This window comes from Carassius carassius, chromosome 27, assembly GCF_963082965.1.
Source record: "Carassius carassius chromosome 27, fCarCar2.1, whole genome shotgun sequence".
NCBI lineage: Eukaryota > Metazoa > Chordata > Actinopteri > Cypriniformes > Cyprinidae > Carassius > Carassius carassius.
Genome location: NC_081781.1, coordinates 1,294,969 through 1,310,302, shown reverse-complemented (window position 1 = coordinate 1,310,302; position 15,334 = coordinate 1,294,969). Strand labels below are relative to the sequence as shown.

The following is a 15,334-nucleotide window of genomic DNA, read 5'->3' as shown; positions in this document are numbered from 1 at the left end:
CAGAATTTTCCTTTTTGGGTGAACTATCCCTTTAAGACACAAATTTTCCTATAATATCATTGTATCCTTAAACATTAAGATGCGTGCTTATGGGAATGAATGAAGTAATCCAACCTGCTCAATAGATGGGGGGGGGGGTACTAATAATTCTGTTAAAACTGTGTTTTTAACGATTGCATTCCAATTAATCTCATTCAAACTGAAGTTGGGTTATTTTGATTACGCAAAAGGTAATAACAATAAAACACGATAAAAAAAAATTCAGATTTTTATTTTTTTGCTATAGGATTTCAGCTTGCATTTAAACTTGCTCTTATTTTTTCCCCCAGTTTATTTATATTTTAAAATTTCTGTATGTGTATTCCAGTTTGCAACGGTAAGGCATGTGAATTTGAGTCCGGTTCAGCGTGAGTCAGCTCGGATCCGTAGACCGGTGAAGTGCTCGGGATCAATGTTCAGCGCCGGTGATGATGTCACAGCGGCACGGACATCGGTGTCGTTTTCCCCGGTGTTTACTGCGTCTACATGCGAGTGTCACGCGATCTCCCGGGTGTAACGCGTGAGTTTCGCTCTCCGCCGCATCGGAGACGCTCCGTGCCGAACACGTCATCCCGGTTAGTTAACGGTAGTAGGATTCCACGCGCTCTGGATGCTTCCGTTCATTCGCGCGCTGCTGCTGCATCAGGACCGGATGCGATTTACGCTTCTACCTCGCGTGTGTCGTGTCGGTTGATCGGTTAACGGAGTGAGTCTGCGTCTGTCTCTACCGTGACTGTGCCTTGCCGTTACCGGGGACTGCACCGGGGGTCCCGTGGCTCTGATGGCGGCGGCACCGGAGGATGAGGACAGGCGGCCCATCAGAAGAGCTCGATCCAAGAGCGACACACCGTACCTGACTGAAACCAGGCTGTCCTACACACTACAGACAGGTGCGTGTGTGTGCGTTCACTGCTGTACTGTGGGAATACCATGCTTCTGTCATATATACCATGGTACTGAATGATTATTGGATGGCAGCAGCATGGCACTCCAAACAAGGAATACCGTGATATTACACTATAGCCTAGCAAATATCTAAACACGTGCTTTATAATATCAGTGTCCAAAATATTAATATTGAGAGACTAACACATATACACAAGACAGTAGTTCTTGGTATATGTATTTTGATATGGTACTAAATGATTAGCTGCATCATATGCATATACAAGCTGTTTACCCCCCCCCCCCCCCCCCCCAAAAAAAATTCTACATATGGAAAGAATAAAACATTTTCCATTATACATTTAGTGAATTTACTCCGAATACCATGGTATATGCACTTTAATAAAGTAACAAACACACATGTGCCATTATATTTACATAGCACTCCAAGCTACTTCAAAAAAAGAAAAAAAAATACCATGGTGAATTGACATGTACCATATTATTTAGAGTATTTACTCTACAGAGAGTTCCAGTATTACTATGGTAAATGTCCAAAAACTTGGTAATACCATGGTACTGGAGGATTTATTGCTTCTATTTACATGGCATTTCAAAGTCCTTTGAAGAATACCATGGTAAAATGTGCTGAACAGGAATACTATGGATCTGAATGACTAGAGACGACCAAATATCACAGTACATAAAGATTATTACAATGGTATATGCATTTTAATATGGTAACAAATGAACATATGCCATTATATTTAGATAGAACTCCAAGCTACTTCAAAAATACCACGGTGTAATGACATATACAATGTTATTTACCGTATTTTCTCCAAGTTACTTAAAGGTACCTTGAAGAATACTATGGTGCAGTGTCCAAAAAGTACTTATGGAATAACATGGTATACTTTATTATGGTAATGAATGTACATGTGCCTATATCACATAGCACTCCAAGCTACTTCAAAAATACCATCCATAACTGACATGCAATTTACAGTATTTATTCCAAGGAACTTCAAAGAATCCCAATATTACTATGGTAAATGTCCAAAAACATGGTATTGCACGAGAACGGATAATTACCATGTCTATCTTTATGACAATATTTAATTCAAAGTACTATTGGGAATACGATGGTATTACCATGGAACAGTGATTAACACATAAACATAACCAAATATTTCAAAAATACTATGGTAAATGTGCTTCGATAAAGTATCAAACATGGTATTACTATGGCTCTGGATGATTACATACCCATATATACAGGACAAGGTACTCCGAAGTACTTTATAAATGACCATACCAGGGTTTTATAAGTGCTCCAGAAGTGTGTTTTGGAGATGCAGATGTTTGTTTGTGTTGGGGAAACACACACACACACACACACACACACACACACTGTCGATGTGGTGAGTCATGCGGTTCAATGCGCTCATCTTAATGAGGTTGAGGATCTCAAGACGTGACCTTAGTTCATCTTCTGGAACTATATTAGCGGCATTATATTTCAGATCTTCAGTTCTGTCACCATCATCTCAATCCAAGCCTGATTCACGAAAGGAGATGTTTAGGCAGAATGCTTTATTTTCCATGCAATAAAAGTAGGTGTTTATCCCTACTCTATTTGAGCTTTATTACTCATCTGTGGGACTCATTAGATCTCAAATCCTGCAGTTCAGTCTTCATCAGATTTGGAGAAATGTAGCATTGCATCAGTGTCTCATAAATAGATCCTCTGCAGTGGATGGGTGCCGTCAGAATGAGAGTCCAAACAGCTGATAAAAACATCACAATAATTCACAAGTAATCCTTCAATTCAACTTCGAACCATTGCATTCAAACTTTGTTATAGATCATTTATAGATCATTTCATTTGACGATGTGTTGTTTATTTTTACATTCGACAAAGTTTACATTTGAAAATCTCATGATCTTATCCAGTCCCTTAGTGTATTAGTCCCTTGAAGTATTATTTCTATTATAGTATTTATTATTTTGAATAGCTGTTCATTTGTGTATATATAATATATATATTTTCAGTTTAATGTAAATAAAGTTCAAATAATATTCAGCTATTATTATTATAATAATATTATTATTCTAATATTATATTCAGCTTTAATTAATTTTGATTTCAGTCTTAGTTTTAGTAATTTAAGCACTTCAATTTAAAAATTTTAGTTGCTGATGTGACATTTCAATTTCAAAATTTAAATGTACGTTTTTCATCTAATATGATATTTTATTTCAGCTTTATTTCACTTTAACCAAAATTACTTTTAATGGTTTCAGTGACTCACAGGTCACTGGTCATTAAATGATGGACGTGTCCAGCCACTCAATTAACTTTTAATATTATTTTTAACATATATTTTACATTTATTATACTGTAGTATATTCAATTAAATTTCAGTTTTAAGGCAAATTAAGGTAAATGTAAGGTTTTATTCTATTTATTTAGGTTTAGGTAATTTTGTTGTGTGCTTGCCATTTTATTTATATTTTAATAGTTCTATGATTTTTTGACAGTGCTGCTATCTTTAACTAAAACTATTAATCAAACTTACATTTAAATTAAACCCAAAAATATAAAAAATCTATTCTATTAAGCTTTATGTATTTTTATTTCAGTTTTAGTAGTTTTAGTTTCTGAAGTTTTTCATCTAATATTTTAATTAATCTCAGCTTTATTTCAATGTAAAATGTTTGTAGTGTCAGTTAAAATATCAGTCCTGCTGAAGTGTTAGTATATTTTGCTGTGTTGTTCTTGTGGTCGATTGAACTGATAGATCAATAATTTGTGAGAGTCCAGACACAACACACACTCCTCTTACACACACACACACACACACACACACACACACACACTTCGCCTGCAGCCTCGTCCCCACATCTGTGTGTGTGTGTGTGTGTCTGCCCAGAATGAGCCAATCACTGAACCATGTGTTAGAATGTCAGATGTATTACTGCTGTGTGTGTGTGTGTGTGTGTGTGTGTGTGTGTGTGTGTTACACGGAAACAGTTGCATAACAGCATGGATTGAATTCTGAGTCACCTTTATTTATATAGCGCTTTAAACAAAATACATTGCGTCAAAGCAACTGAACAACATTCATTAGGTGCTGTTCCACCATCTGGTCTGGATACGTACTGGATCCGGGTGACTGCAGTGACCCTCTGATCTGGACACAGACTGGATCTGGTGGCCACGGTGACCTCGGAACAAGAGAGAAACAGACAAATATTAGCGTAGATGCCATTCTTCTAATGATGTAGCAAGTACATCGGGTGTTATGGGAAGTGTTTCCGGTTCCGGTTTACCTAATTAATGCAGCCTAAAAATCCTTTAACGGATTTGGATAATAAAAGCATATTAGTTTGTTATGTGTAAGCCAGGTTAAAGAGATGGGTCTTTAATCTAGATTTAAACTGCAAGAGTGTGTCTGCCTCCCGAACAATGTTAGGTAGGTTATTCCAGAGTTTAGGCGCCAAATAGGAAAAGGATCTGCCGTCCGCAGTTGATTTTGATATTCTAGGTATTATCAAATTGCCTGAGTTTTGAGAACGTAGCGGACGTAGAGGATTATAATGTAAAAGGAGCTCATTCAAATACTGAGGTGCTAAACCATTCAGGGCTTTATAAGTAATAAGCAATATTTTAAAATCTATACGATGTTTGATAGGGAGCCAGTGCAGTGTTGACAGGACCGGGCTAATATGGTCATACTTCCTGGTTCTAGTAAGAACTCTTGCTGCTGCATTTTGGACTAGCTGTAGTTTGTTTACTAAGCGTGCAGAACAACCACCCAATAAAGCATTACAATAATCTAACCTTGAGGTCATAAATGCATGGATTAACATTTCTGCATTTGACATTGAGAGCATAGGCCGTAATTTAGATGTATTTTTGAGATGGAAAAATGCAGTTTTACAAATGCTAGAAACTTGGCTTTCTAAGGAAAGATTGCGATCAAGTAGCACACCTGGGTTCCTAACTGATGACGAAGAATTGACAGAGCAACCATCAAGTCTTAGACAGTGTTCTAGGTTATTACAAGCAGAGTTTTTAGGTCCTATAATTAACACCTCTGTTTTTTCAGAATTTAGTAGTAAGAAATTACTCGTCATCCAGTTTTTTATATCGACTATGCAATCCATTAGTTTTTCAAATTGGTGTGTTTCACTGGGCTGCCAAGAAATATAGAGCTGAGTATCATCAGCATAACAGTGAAAGCTAACACCATGTTTCCTGATGATATTTCCCAAGGGTAACATATAAAGCGTGAAGAGTAGCGGCCCTAGTACTGAGCCTTGAGGTACTCCATACTGCACTTGTGATCGATAGGATACATCTTCATTCACTGCTACGAACTGATGGCTGTCATATAAGTACGATTTAAACCATGCTAATGCACTTCCACTGATGCCAACAAAGTGTTCAAGTCTATGCAAAAGAATGTTGTGGTCAATTGTGTCAAACGCAGCACTAAGATCCAATAAAACTAATAGAGAGATACACCCACGATCAGATGATAAGAGCAGATCATTTGTAACTCTAAGGAGAGCAGTCTCAGAACTATGATACGGTCTAAATCCTGACTGGAAATCCTCACATATACCATTTTTCTCTAAGAAGGAATATAATTGTGTGGATACCACCTTTTCTAGTATCTTGGACAGAAAAGGGAGATTCGAGATTGGTCTATAATTAACTAGTTCTTTGGGGTCAAGTTGTGGTTTTTTGATGAGAGGCTTAATATCAGCCAGTTTGAAGGTTTTGGGGACATATCCTAAAGACAATGAGGAATTAATAATAGTCAGAAGAGGATCTATGACTTCTGGAAGCACCTCTTTCAGGAGCTTAGATGGTATAGGGTCTAACATACATGTTGTTGGTTTAGATGATTTAACAAGTTTATACAATTCTTCCTCTCCTATAGTAGAGAATGAGTGGAACTGTTCCTCAGGGGGTCTATAGTGCACTGTCTGATGTGATACTGTAGCTGACGGCTGAATGGTTGCAATTTTATCTCTAATAGTATCGATTTTAGAAGTAAAGTAGTTCATAAAGTCATTACTGCTGTGGTGTTGGGAAATGTCAACACTTGTTGAGGCTTTATTTTTCGTTCGTGAGTTACAAAACACTTTACAGAATGCTTTAAATTCTGCCCTTTACTGAGGTTAGTATAAATTAAGATTTTTTTTTTTTTTTTTTTCTTGGATATCTCCACCAGATGTGTCCAGATGTTTTTCTCTTTTGTGTGTGATTCTTATTTGTGATTCTCTAATTCAATAGTTTTATTTTACATCACTTTTTTATGTGACACTGTTAATTTACATCTCTCTCTCTCTCTCTCTCTCTCTCTCTTGTTTATATTTATTATTTGATTGGAAAAGTCACATTACATAAAGATAATTTAAAATTCAAACATTTTACTTAATAGAAATGGAGGATAAATACATAAAGTAAAAAAATAATGACCAATATATAAAAGTAAATAAGTGAAATGAGAAAATAGAATAATATAAAATAAGATAAAGTTGTTTTTGGAGTTGCAATCACCTGATTCTCTCTCTCACACACACACACACACACACACACATAATTAGCGCAAGAGATGGCCATCTGCTGGAGGTTTTAGGATAGAAAGAAAGAAATAATATTAATTCCAGCATATGAGTCATGGTTGGGTTTATCCAGGATAATATTTCATCTGCACATGTTCATTAGAACTGTTCTGAGGACAATTTAACACAATATTTCTCTTTATTAGGAGTTTTTAATGCATTCCGATCATTTTTTAAGGGTAAAATCAAGTACTATAGCATTGCCATATGACAAAAAAATTATATATTATATATATATAAATTTGTTGTTTTTTTTTTTTTTTTTTTTTTTTTTTTTGGGGGGGGGGGGGGGGGTAAATAAACTTTCATATAGCAAGAAAACTAGATTTTGATTTAATAGCGTTTCATTATTTACATATTGTACATTAGGATTTTGTCAAGCTATATGCGGAGATGTTAAATCTACATAATTTTTTATGCACTACAGATAATAATAGTTTCTCAATAGGTTTGGACACTGACGGTGTTTGGGAAAATGGTTCCCGTTAATATTTTAACTTGAGCACGGGTTTCTGTAACCGCGGCCTCTAGCGGTGCGACAGCGATCCAAACACGGTGTCGTAGGCGGGGCTTCTCGGTACATCCGGTCTGGATCTGGACCGTGTAGCCAGCGAAAATACTACTATGGTGAAGGCTTAGTGCTCACGCTGCTTGGTTATAGAAAAGATAAAATGTAAATAAATATTGTTAAAAATAAAAATACAATAAAATAGAGCCATAGATGTAACGGCTGTTAACGTGATATTGCGTCATTGATATTTCAGAGCGTAACCTTCAGCATAGTATCGCTTAACAGCGCCTTCCAATCAAGTGGGCCGAGACAAGTTGCCTCATTAATATTTATAAGCCAAGCCTTCAACATTGTAGCCCACTGAACAATAACCTCCAATCGGATGGGCCTGAAGGACAAACGTCACGTTTGAAGTCATTAATATTCATAAGACGAGCTCCCGTTAACGGTCGATTCCGCTCCGCGTATTTTTACGTGGACTTCACGGCATTGCGTCACGTTGATGAATTTGAAGAGGTGCTACCTAGAGGCGCATCCTTCCGCTTATGATAAACAAATCTGCGCCAGTCAGTTGCGTCGGTGATATATTCCCGGATCGCGCGGCTCGGGATGATCGGTGAGGCTAATGAACTCGCTCTTCCGTTCGATCTCCGCGCCATCCCGCGGTGTGACGGATAGACACGGGTCCGCTGCGCCCATGGCGGGTCCCGCTTTCACCGGAACGCACGGGACCTGGATCACATCCCGATTACGGGAGGACGCGTCATCTTCCTCATCGTTATCATCATCGTCGTCCGCAGAGAAACCGCGCAAACGGAGAGCATTTAACCTGGTCAGACTGCGGCAGCCCGCCGCCCCCGGTAACAACAACACACCGTTTGTGATCTCCGGTCATATCAAGCACATCTGCAGTAACTGCAGCCGCGGGAACGACATCCGGGACGGTGAGTGATAACCGCGCTTAACGGTTCTGGAGGATAAAATAGTCTTAAAAAAAAAGAATAATTATTATAATATTGGCCTAGTTAATCTTTAACCCTTTAACTTTCACCCCTTAAAGGAAGCTAATGATTTGGGTTTCTTTTTATTCTTAGTAGACATCAAATAAATGTGACCAGACATAAGGGTAAATTGTTTGAAATTGAGGTTTATACATCATCTGAAAGCTGAATAAATGATCTCTCCATTGATGTGTGGTTTGTTCGGAGGACAATATTCGTCTGAGATACAACTATTTGAAAACCTGGAATCTGAGGGAGCAAAAAAATCTAAATATTGAGAAAAATCATCTTTAAGGTTGTTCAAATGAATTTCTAGCAATGCATAAAGACTGCTTTTGTGCTCCAGTGTCACAAATATCCTCAAGTATGTTTTTCTTTTTTAATTTATGTTTTATATAAAATGTTGTCCATGCAACTCTCGATTTAAATTCAGAGAACTGTTTTATGAGTTATTGTCCAATAATAAACATTCTTTTAACTTTATTAGTAGGTCTTGGACACATTGCATAACCTTAAGGGGCCCATAAAGATAAAATAGTTTTTTAAAAGCAACTATTTAATATATTTAGCCATATATTATATGTCCTTTACAGACACGTCATGCATGATTTTGGATAATTATGGTAAATAAACATTAATGCATTTCTCATATTATGCTATATTTCTGTTCTTTACCCTCTATTCACAACATTATGGTTTCGTCCCTACTTTTGATTGCCGGGTTCACACGGTTAAATACTGTAGTCAACATTTGACACTGCAGTGTATTTTTACCATTTCTAATTAAAAATATAAAATATAGATGGTTTACTTTACATAATATAACACTAATATAAAATATGATGTAAATAAAAATGTATTATGCAATGCATAGCTTTTTTAATGTGCAAAATTTCCACTATAATAGCTGGACATTTATGAACATTTATGTTTCTTATTAATATTACATTTTTTGTTACACTTCACTACACAGTAATCTGTTAACAACTACTGTAGATACCAAGGTGTCTGTAACAATATTGAAAAATAATGTGAATTCCTGTAAAATTACCTGACCATACAGAGAACAATTATAATGGATTTAACATCTTAAGTTTACTGTAAAATACTATGCGTTTTGGAATTAAGTAATGTAAATTATTTAAAATATTCACTTAAGACATTACATGCACTTTTACATTACAGTATAGTTATGTTTTTGTAAATATGAGTCACAGGTTAATGTACAGTGAACAACAGGATGTGATGCTTCATATTAAATAAATATATTTTATATGTAAAATGAATGTAAACTAAAAATGATAACATAATTTACAATATTTATTTGCTGTGATTTGTAGAATTTTTGCTCAGTAGTATTGTTATTATATTATTGAATGACCCTGTTATAAAGTTAATATGTTGGCATTGAACTTTTGGTGAATCCACATGTGATTGTTTCGTTGTATTATTCATGCATTCTGCATCCTGGTTGTTAGTTTTTCCCAATGACCTACATTCATCAGTCAGATGTAGAGCTGAAGTGAACGTTCAGCCTCCTTCAGCAGAAAAGCCCTTCTGGAAAAACAAGCTTCATTCTTTCCTTTACCTGCTGACCTGTTTTAATGCACCAGCCTATTTTTGTACCAGGGCCGCTGCCATTCGGGTTGTGAATGGATCCAGAAATCTTCCGGTTTTCCCAGAGGACGCTCCCAGTGATTTTGTGTTTTTTAGACCAGACGGATACAGTTAGAGTCAATTTGTTGGAGAATTAAATTTAGCTTTTATTCAAGTTTTATAAAGTTATTTTAAAATTTCATGGCATTCGCTTAACTACCGCATGTTGAAAGTCCATGTACACCTAAAAATGAAAGTATGCTGCAAATGTGCTCACCCTCAGGCCATCATATTCTTCTTCAGATTCGGAGAAATGTATTTATATACTTTATTTTTATATAGCGCCTTTAAAACAGCTAACCTAAAAAAAATTGTTTTTAAGTAAGATTTAAAAATACTTAAATTCTTCGCCTCTCTAATTCGTAGAGAGAGTGCATTCCAAAGCGCATAGGAAGAGAAAACCCTGTTTCCAATAAACCAGCTTGTGACAGCATGTTTAAAAGTACAGATGGATATTGAGGGGCCAGACCATGCAGTGCTTTATATGTGAGCATAAGGATTTTTAAATCATCTCTGAACCTGACCGGGAGCCAGTGCAAAGACTTTAGAATTGGTGTAATATGCTCATTTTTCCTGGCACCAGTCAGGAGCCTAGCAGCTGAGTTTTAGCAGCAGAGCAAAACAGAGCCATTAATATTTAAAGTTAATGAGCCAGCTTTACGAAGCTGATGGGAGAAAAAAGAACATCAAATTTTTGCCCAGGCCTAGACTGAACATAAATCTGATAATTAAGCCCAAGTGATCTTAGAAGCAGTTTGAGTGGAAATATGTAAATGCTAAAAAGTAAGGGACCTAAAACTGAACCTTGAGGAACACCAGTACGGACAGAGCCCATCTCGATCATTGAGGTAAGATCTAAACCAGGTTCAAACTGTCTCAGCACCTGTTGAGGATTGAGTAAAAGGTTGGGATTAACAGGATCAAAAGCAGCACTAAGAAGAATAAGAACAGCGAAAGAACCAGAATCTGAGGCTGTTAGCAGATCATTGGTGATCTTGACCAAAGCGATCTCAGTACTATGTAATTTTCGGAAGCAAGACTGAAGGGGCTCTAGATTATTTGCTATGAGATGATTGTGCAGGTGCAAAGCCACAACACATTCTATGGTTTTTTTTTTAAAAATGGAAGATTTGATATAGGGCGATAATTATTTAAGTTATCATCATGCTTCTTTGCGACAGGTGTTGCAGTAGCAGAAAATTGTCAATTTTAAAAATAAAGAAAATCATTACACAACTTATTTGTCAAGTAACAGTGACGGAAGACCACTAAGAGAGGAAACAACAAAGTCAGCAAAATCTGACTAATTAATTGATTTTCATTTTCAGAAATTAACAGTAAGTATGTGAAAATGAAGTTCAAGGGAGAGACAGATCCAGGTTAATTAAAGAAAACTGCCAGGTGATCTGAGACCAATGTCAACAGAAGACAGCTGTGAAACAACTGCATTATTTGCAATGTGTTTAGGTGCAGAGCATGAAACCTGGTACGCACACAGCCCTGATGTTAAAATGCAGATTGTGAAACAATAATTGTAGCATTTCATTACTTGCTCATCAATGGATGCTCTGCAGTGAATGGGTGCCGTCAGAATGAGAGTCCAAACAGCTGATAAAAACATCACAATAATCAACAAATAATCCACACCACTCCAGTCCATCAGTTAATGTCTTGAGAGATGTTTGTAACTAAAATATGAGTTTTTCCTCCAGTGAAAAAGCGGTCTGGTCTGAATCAGGAGAGAAATCTACACAGATCAAGCAGTGTTTACAAGCCAAAACTGTTTAAAACAGCTTTAAACAAGTATGGCTGGGTTTTGATGTGAGTGATAACAGGAGATGGACTTTTTCACTGGAGGATTATTATTATTGTGATGTTTTTATCAGCTGTTTGGACTCTCATTCTGACGGCACCCATTCACTGTAGAGCTTCCATTGATGAGAAACAGATGCAATGCTACATTTCTCCAAATCTGAGGAAGAAACAAACTCAAACTTGCATTTTTGGATAACCTGAGGGTGAGGAATTTTTTCAGCAAATTTAAATTTTTGTGTAACTTTTCCTTTAATTTTCATGCCGTCATTTTCAAGTAAAAAACTCAAATGTAAAAACAAGTCGAGCCAAAATAGAATTCCTGTTGAATCAGATGTAAAACAGCATTTGGACTCATAGTGAGTGCTTTTTCCACACTTTACAGTCAGTAAGGGACCATATTAGTCACTTTGTGAAATGAATAGTGGATTATTAGAGAGCAGATGTGTGCAGAAAGCTCCGGAGATGTGAAATATATATGAAGATTACTCTCCTGCGGTGAGAAGCTGGGATTAGAAATGTACACTTAAAGCATGTCACAGTCGTCTTCCCCCTTCTGAATTTCCTTAATCTAAGAAAATTAATGTTAATATATGTCTCTGTTGAGTTACCAAATGGAGAAAGTAAAAATATCTGAAAACATGTGATCTGAGACAATTGGAAAAAGGACATGAAAATATTCTGTTTTAGTAATTTCTCCGGAAGATTATTGAATTAGTCTCGTTAGTTTTTCCAATTACTTGATCCTAAAGGTATTTGGTCTCTGCCACAACAATTTTAATGCTTAGTTTCTTCTCTTTCAAAACCATTTAAATTCTTTTGGCTCATTTACTCGATCAATGACCATTCAGGTTTCATTTAAAACGTTTTACTGTACCTCTTATTGCAGCTGTTGGAAGTGTTGACATTTTCAGTTGGATTTATTAGTTTGTTAAAGAAATAATTCACCCAGGAGTGAAAGTTACTCACCTCCATGTTGTTTCTTTTATTCAACCCAAGATGTTTTGATGAATATTTGAGGTCTGTTTTCATGCAATAAATGTGGATGTTGAGTTTTACTCTTAAAAAGCACAATAAAACACATCTGCTATTCCTATAAACCGTATATATATATATATGTAAAGCCATATTTCTAAGGCTTCTAAATGATCAAAACCTTGCTGTCACACTCAATCTACTGCATGTCTCCTGTCTCTGATCGATAGTTTAATGTTTTATTCAGAAAAAGCTGCTTCAGTGTAACTGTATGAATCTTTCTGGTGTCAAATCTTGTCTGATTGTGATCAAGTAAAGGTGAGAATAAGGTCAGTAATATCTCCAGATGAATTCTTCCTGTACTGAAGCAGCTCAGCTTTACTTGATTCTCCATCAATCATGTTTTAGAGTCTCAAATCTGATCCTCAGGATCTTCTGAGGAGCGTTTGTTCCCAGAAGCTTTACTTTCACTGTTCCTCAGCGGAGGAATGATCTTCACAAGCCTCCAGAACATCTCACATCTTCTGAGGAGCCTTGATTTCATCAGCTCTCAATCACTGTGTGGATCATTTACATCTCATATCTAACTGAGACACATTGCTGGAGATATAGAGCGAAATCTGATATTTAGATCCATTTATATCAAAACACATAACTGATGTATATTACAAGCATCAGAATTTCATCACTTTTTGTCCATATAAATCTCAGCATCAGCACCAATTTGCATATATTAGCTATAAAAGCCAGAACATTATATGTAGTCATTTAGCAAATGAGGACAATGTAAGCAATCAAAATCAACAAAAGAGCAATGATATGCAAGTGCTAGAGTAGCTTAACGCAATACACATAGCAAGTTTTTTTTTTTGTTGTGTAATAAAAAAGAAAACCGATAGAATAGAAAAAGAATAGAGCAACATGAACATGAAAGTACTAAAACATAAAAACACACGTTTTAGATTTACCCCTAAAGTGACAGTAAACAGTTCCATTTTTACAAAATGAGTTTATTTGTTCATTATGTCAGGCTTTATACGGGGTTGCAAACGTCCCGTGTGTGTGTGTTTGTGTGTTCAGCAGAGGGGGCGGAGCGTCTGGCGGCGATGCGCTCTGATTCGCTGGTTCCCGGGACGCACACGCCTCCGATCCGCAGACGCAGCAAACTGGCCAGTCTGGGACGACTCTTCAAACCGTGGAAATGGAGAAAGAAAAAGAGCGACACGTTCAAGCAGACGTCTGCAGGTACGAGACTCGCACAGCAATCCACCTGCAGACGCACTGTTTTCATTTCTAAGCAGTTTCGTTGATGATTGGCAGTGCTGGAGAGGAAGATGTCGACGCGTCAGAGCAGGGAAGAGCTCATCAAGAGAGGCGTGCTGAAGGAAGTGTACGAGAAAGGTAAGAAAAGAGCTTTTCTACTTGATCAGATCAAGCAGACAGCAACTGAATGTTAGGGATGGGCGATATGGGGTTAAAAATACATCATGATAACTTTCTGGTATTAATCGCGGTAACGATTAACTGACGATAATACAGGGGATCTTATGCATCCACCAAAAAAAGTTTAGAGAACAGTATTATCTTTCCTATTTTTAGTCAAAATAGGGTGTTGTGAGCATTACTGAGTACATACTTGACTGTTTAATTCATACTTGAAGCCAGAGGGCGCCCTTGCGCGTAAACTTCACATATGCATCACAGAAGTAATAGAATTTATGAAGCTCTAGGAAATTGCTAATATGTGACTCAGGAGTCTTAATTGTCAATTTTCTCGAAATTTAGATTTATACATCATCTGAAAGCTGAATAAATATTCTTCTCATTGATGTGTGGTTTGTTCGGAGGACAATATTTGTCTGAGATGCAACTATTTGAAAACCTGAATCTGAGGGAGTAAAAAAATCTAAACATTGAGAAAATCATCTTTAAAGTTGTTCAAATGAAGTTGTTAGCAATGCATATTACTGATCAAAAATTAAGTTTTGATATATTTACGGTAGGAAATGTACTAAATATCTTCATGGAACATGATCTTTACTTAATATCCTAATGATTTTTAGCATAAAAGAGAAATGTATCATTTTGACCCATACTATGTATTGTTGTCTATTGCTACAAATATCCCCCAGAGACTCCAGACTGCTTTGTGCTGCAGAGTCACAAATGAACAAAAGTATCCAGTTTTCAATGTAGCTGAATAAAGCGCAAATAGAGAATTTTTTATCTTGAGGAAACTTGAGGACTATAAGCATATTATTTTTATAAGAATAAATTATATTTATAATGCAATGGTAATGGACATAGCCTGTATCACTGTATATAATACTGTAAAATAGTATGATTTCATGTCAATAAATGGTATCTTTGTTGGACAACAGCTTTGTAAACAGGTTCATACATGCTACTGTACTACATGTATTCAAGGCTCTGACCGATTTTTTGTCGCACGTGCTTTAGTGAAATAAGTCTCGATCTGTGTGTCAGTAGAGGAGGTCAGTATGAGTGATCTGGACAGACAGACGGTCATCAGTCCGGTGTCAGAGTCTGTAGAAACCAGCGGCACAGCGACAGGTGCGTTACTGTCCACTTCTCATATTCTGCACGGTTTGACTTAGAACCTCACCAAAAACAGCTGTAGTTTAGTGTCTGATGATAATCTTTCACCTTCTACATAAAGCTATTTTTGGATACTGTACCTTTAAGACATTTCACACCGATATTCACATAGAAAACTGCGATTTTAAATCGCCATAATATTTCAGTTTTTAATGTATTTTTAATCAAATGAATACAGCCCTTGTGAGCAGAA

The 15,334-nt window shown here is 36.5% G+C and overlaps 1 protein-coding gene across 5 annotated transcripts in view; it reads left to right on the top strand.

Annotated features, from left to right (window-relative positions):
* Positions 1–516: 516 nt before the first annotated feature.
* Positions 517–15,334, top strand: part of LOC132106394 (phosphatase and actin regulator 1-like) — a 21,491-nt gene continuing 6,673 nt past the window's right edge. Inside the window, exons 1-4 of one of the 5 annotated variants that reach the window (XM_059512035.1) lie at positions 517–929; positions 13,603–13,767; positions 13,843–13,923; positions 15,010–15,096. In XM_059512035.1, the coding sequence (XP_059368018.1) occupies positions 821–929; positions 13,603–13,767; positions 13,843–13,923; positions 15,010–15,096 (442 nt within the window). In that variant the 5' untranslated portion in view covers positions 517–820. Of the gene's footprint in view, positions 930–7,507; positions 8,023–13,602; positions 13,768–13,842; positions 13,924–15,009; positions 15,097–15,334 lie in introns of those variants that run through there. The other 4 variants (XM_059512036.1, XM_059512033.1, XM_059512032.1 and 1 more) reach the window with 4 other exon arrangements.